The sequence below is a fragment of the Egretta garzetta genome, unplaced genomic scaffold, assembly GCF_000687185.1.
Source record: "Egretta garzetta isolate BGI_Z169 unplaced genomic scaffold, ASM68718v1 scaffold448, whole genome shotgun sequence".
Classification (NCBI taxonomy): domain Eukaryota; kingdom Metazoa; phylum Chordata; class Aves; order Pelecaniformes; family Ardeidae; genus Egretta; species Egretta garzetta.
In genome coordinates, this window is record NW_009260497.1 from 2,222,827 (window position 1) to 2,225,605 (window position 2,779).

Sequence of the window (2,779 nt, forward strand, 5' to 3'; positions counted from 1 at the left end):
CCCGCCCGCATCCTCCCTGGCTCCGCATTGGCGGCCGGGCTGCTGCGGTTGTCGTGGGGTAGATGGGGCAGCCGAATAATCGGTGGGTTGTTGATGGAAAAAAGGGGAAATAGCGCTTTTTTAGTTCTGCACTGTTTGTGAAGTGGGGCTGTTAACGGAGGCAACGAATGTTGAGTGTTTCGGCCCAATCCTTAGGCGGGCTTAACCTGTTAAATACAGCTTTCACCAGTATTTCCCAAACCTAAGAGTGCTGATCCTTCCGATTTCTAGAATGCAACTTACTTTATCGTGGATTTTGTCTGTTTGGGTTTTAGGTTCCCCCTGAAGGATTCAAAGCGTCTGATTCAGTGGCTAAAAGCCGTTCAGAGAGACAACTGGACTCCCACCAAGTATTCCTTTCTCTGCAGTGAGCACTTCACCAAAGACAGTTTTTCTAAGCGGCTGGAAGACCAGCACCGGTTGCTGAAGCCCACTGCTGTCCCTACTATCTTCCAGCTTGCAGAGAAAAAACACGACAACCTGGATTATGTCAGGAGCAGAAGAAGAATAGCGAGCCAGGTGCCGCTGCAGGATGGAGAAGACCCGAAGGAAGGAGGCTGTGAGGTAGTCCAGCGGACCTCGTCTTCTGGCCAGGACTTCATGGTGATGCAAGGGACAAAGGAGATGGAGGAGGCGACTTTGCAAGCAGAAATTGGATCCATATGTGAGGAGGAAGAGAACCTCTGCAGCCAGCTGGACGGCCCTCGGAGAAGGACGTTAGGTGATAATTTGGTTGGAAAGCCCGGACCTCAGAAAAAGCCCGAGAGATCTTCTGTGGAGGACTGTCCTAAGGCCGCCTGGACGGGGAGCTGGGTAGCAGACAGAAGTGGCGTGTCAGTCGATGACTTCACGCCTCCTGCCTCTGGTGCTTGCAAGTTCATCGGCTCCCTTCATTCTTACAGCTTTTCCTCTAAGCATGCCAGAGAGAGGCCGTCTTTCCCAAAAGAGCAGCTAGAAAGGAAAAGGCCAAAGAGAGACGTGGAACCGAGCTGCAGCAGCCACCTTATGGGACATGATAAGGCTGTAGCGGAAGGCTCCCCTACTTCATCCCTTACTGCGACCCCTCAGAAACCTTCCCAGGGTTTGTCAGCATCCCCAGCAGACCTTACCCCTCAGCCTGCCACTGAGGCTGTGGTGGGGCGGAAGGGGGACACGGATGCCAACCCCATGTCAATCAACGAGGTCATCATGTCGGCCTCGGGAGCTTGCAAGCTCATCGACTCCCTCCACTCGTACTGTTTCTCCTCCAGGCAGAGCAAAAGTCAGGTGTGCTGCTTGCGCGAGCAGGTAGAAAAGAAGAACGGGGAGTTGAAACTTTTGAGGCAGAGGATCAGTCGCTCTGACAGTCAAGTCAGGAAGCTGAAGGAGAAGCTAGATGAGCTGAAGAGGATCAGTTTCCCTTACTTGAACAGCCTCCTATCCCAGGACTGTGGTCAGTATTCCCAGCGGCTTTGCGTTGAGGCAGAGCTTGCCATTTTCTTAGCAATAAGAGGCTGAGTTAGAGGGCGTAAAGATGTGGTGGGTAAAAGATAACGGGAAAGGTACGTTTTTGGAAGGAGACATGTGGTTTAGACCAACAGATAGAGGTGGAAGAATTGGGTCGTTGGGCATGCCAGCTATTTCTCATATCCCAAAAGTTTCCAAGGCGATTTCCTGATGTGGAACGGGGAGTTAGGTCGTGGTGTTGCAGATGACTCTTCTTGATGAATTTTATTATTATTTTTTTCTTCCTGGATTATTTTAACTTGTCGGTGACTCAGTAGCACCTGTTAGGATTCGCCTGCCTTTGGAGTGTGCCTGTGGATTTTTTTTTTTTTTGGTGTGTTAATGAGCTGTCATGGGCAGCAAGTAGCTGGGAAAGCTGTTGTTGTCTTCTCCAGTGATGTAAGAAGTACTTCTGATCTTAGATTTCATATCATCAGTACTTGTGATATATGAAATCTAAGTGAGGTCATAGGTATCAAATATGATAACGTCATGATACACAGTGAGGTCACTTTTTGTGACCGAACGTGTTTGATTCGATCATGTCCTCCCTCAGAAGGCAGAAGAAGACAAGAAACGGATAATAAAGTGGGAAGAGATGGAGAATGATTTCTCTATCAATTAAAAAAAATAAATAAAATTGAGACACCTGAAAATGAAGGGGAACTCAGCGAGGAGCGAGGTCATGTGAAAAGGTTGTTGCGGAGAAAAGTCGAATCAGGCTGTAACCCTTTCTCTTGAAAGAAAAAGGGTGCTTTAACACACAGCTGACAGGGACTGCGGTTGCACAACACAATTCGGGAGGAGAGCTCAGGAGCATCTAACGCTGCTCGATGCTTGCGTGGCTGCAGATGCTGGGTCACATACAAGGGATGCGTGACTTGGGGCTTCCTTGAAGAAGCGCCCGTGGATGGTTAGCTATCCCCGCATGGTGGTAACTCTCGCGTCCATTGTGAGTTTTCTCCTCCTAATGAAGAAACCTCATGAAAAGAAGAAAAATGATAGTGCTTACTGGAATAAAGCCATTAGTAAAACCTCACGGCTTCTTCTAAAGCCACGTGGGGTTCGGCATGGTCAGAAACGTGATACTGGCATAGAAAGACGTGTTCTCCAGATTGTTACAGCACAGCCTACTTCCTCGCTCAAGTGCAAGAAAACAAATCCCAACAAAATTCTAGGAGGGTGATACCCAATGCTACTTTTCCCACATGTTTTTAATTTTCCAGAGTGTGGGAAAACTCATACTTCGACTTGG

At 48.7% G+C, this 2,779-nt stretch overlaps 1 protein-coding gene across 3 annotated transcripts in view; it reads left to right on the forward strand.

The window, feature by feature from the left end:
- The first annotated feature begins 546 nt into the window (after positions 1-546).
- THAP4 (THAP domain containing 4) overlaps positions 547-2,779 on the forward strand; it is a 15,352-nt gene continuing 13,119 nt past the window's right edge. For all 3 annotated transcript variants that reach the window (XM_035899935.1, XM_035899933.1, XM_035899934.1), the window contains exon 1: positions 547-1,471. In XM_035899935.1, coding sequence (XP_035755828.1) covers positions 640-1,471 — 832 coding nt within the window. In that variant the 5' untranslated portion in view covers positions 547-639. The remainder of the gene's footprint in view (positions 1,472-2,779) is intronic.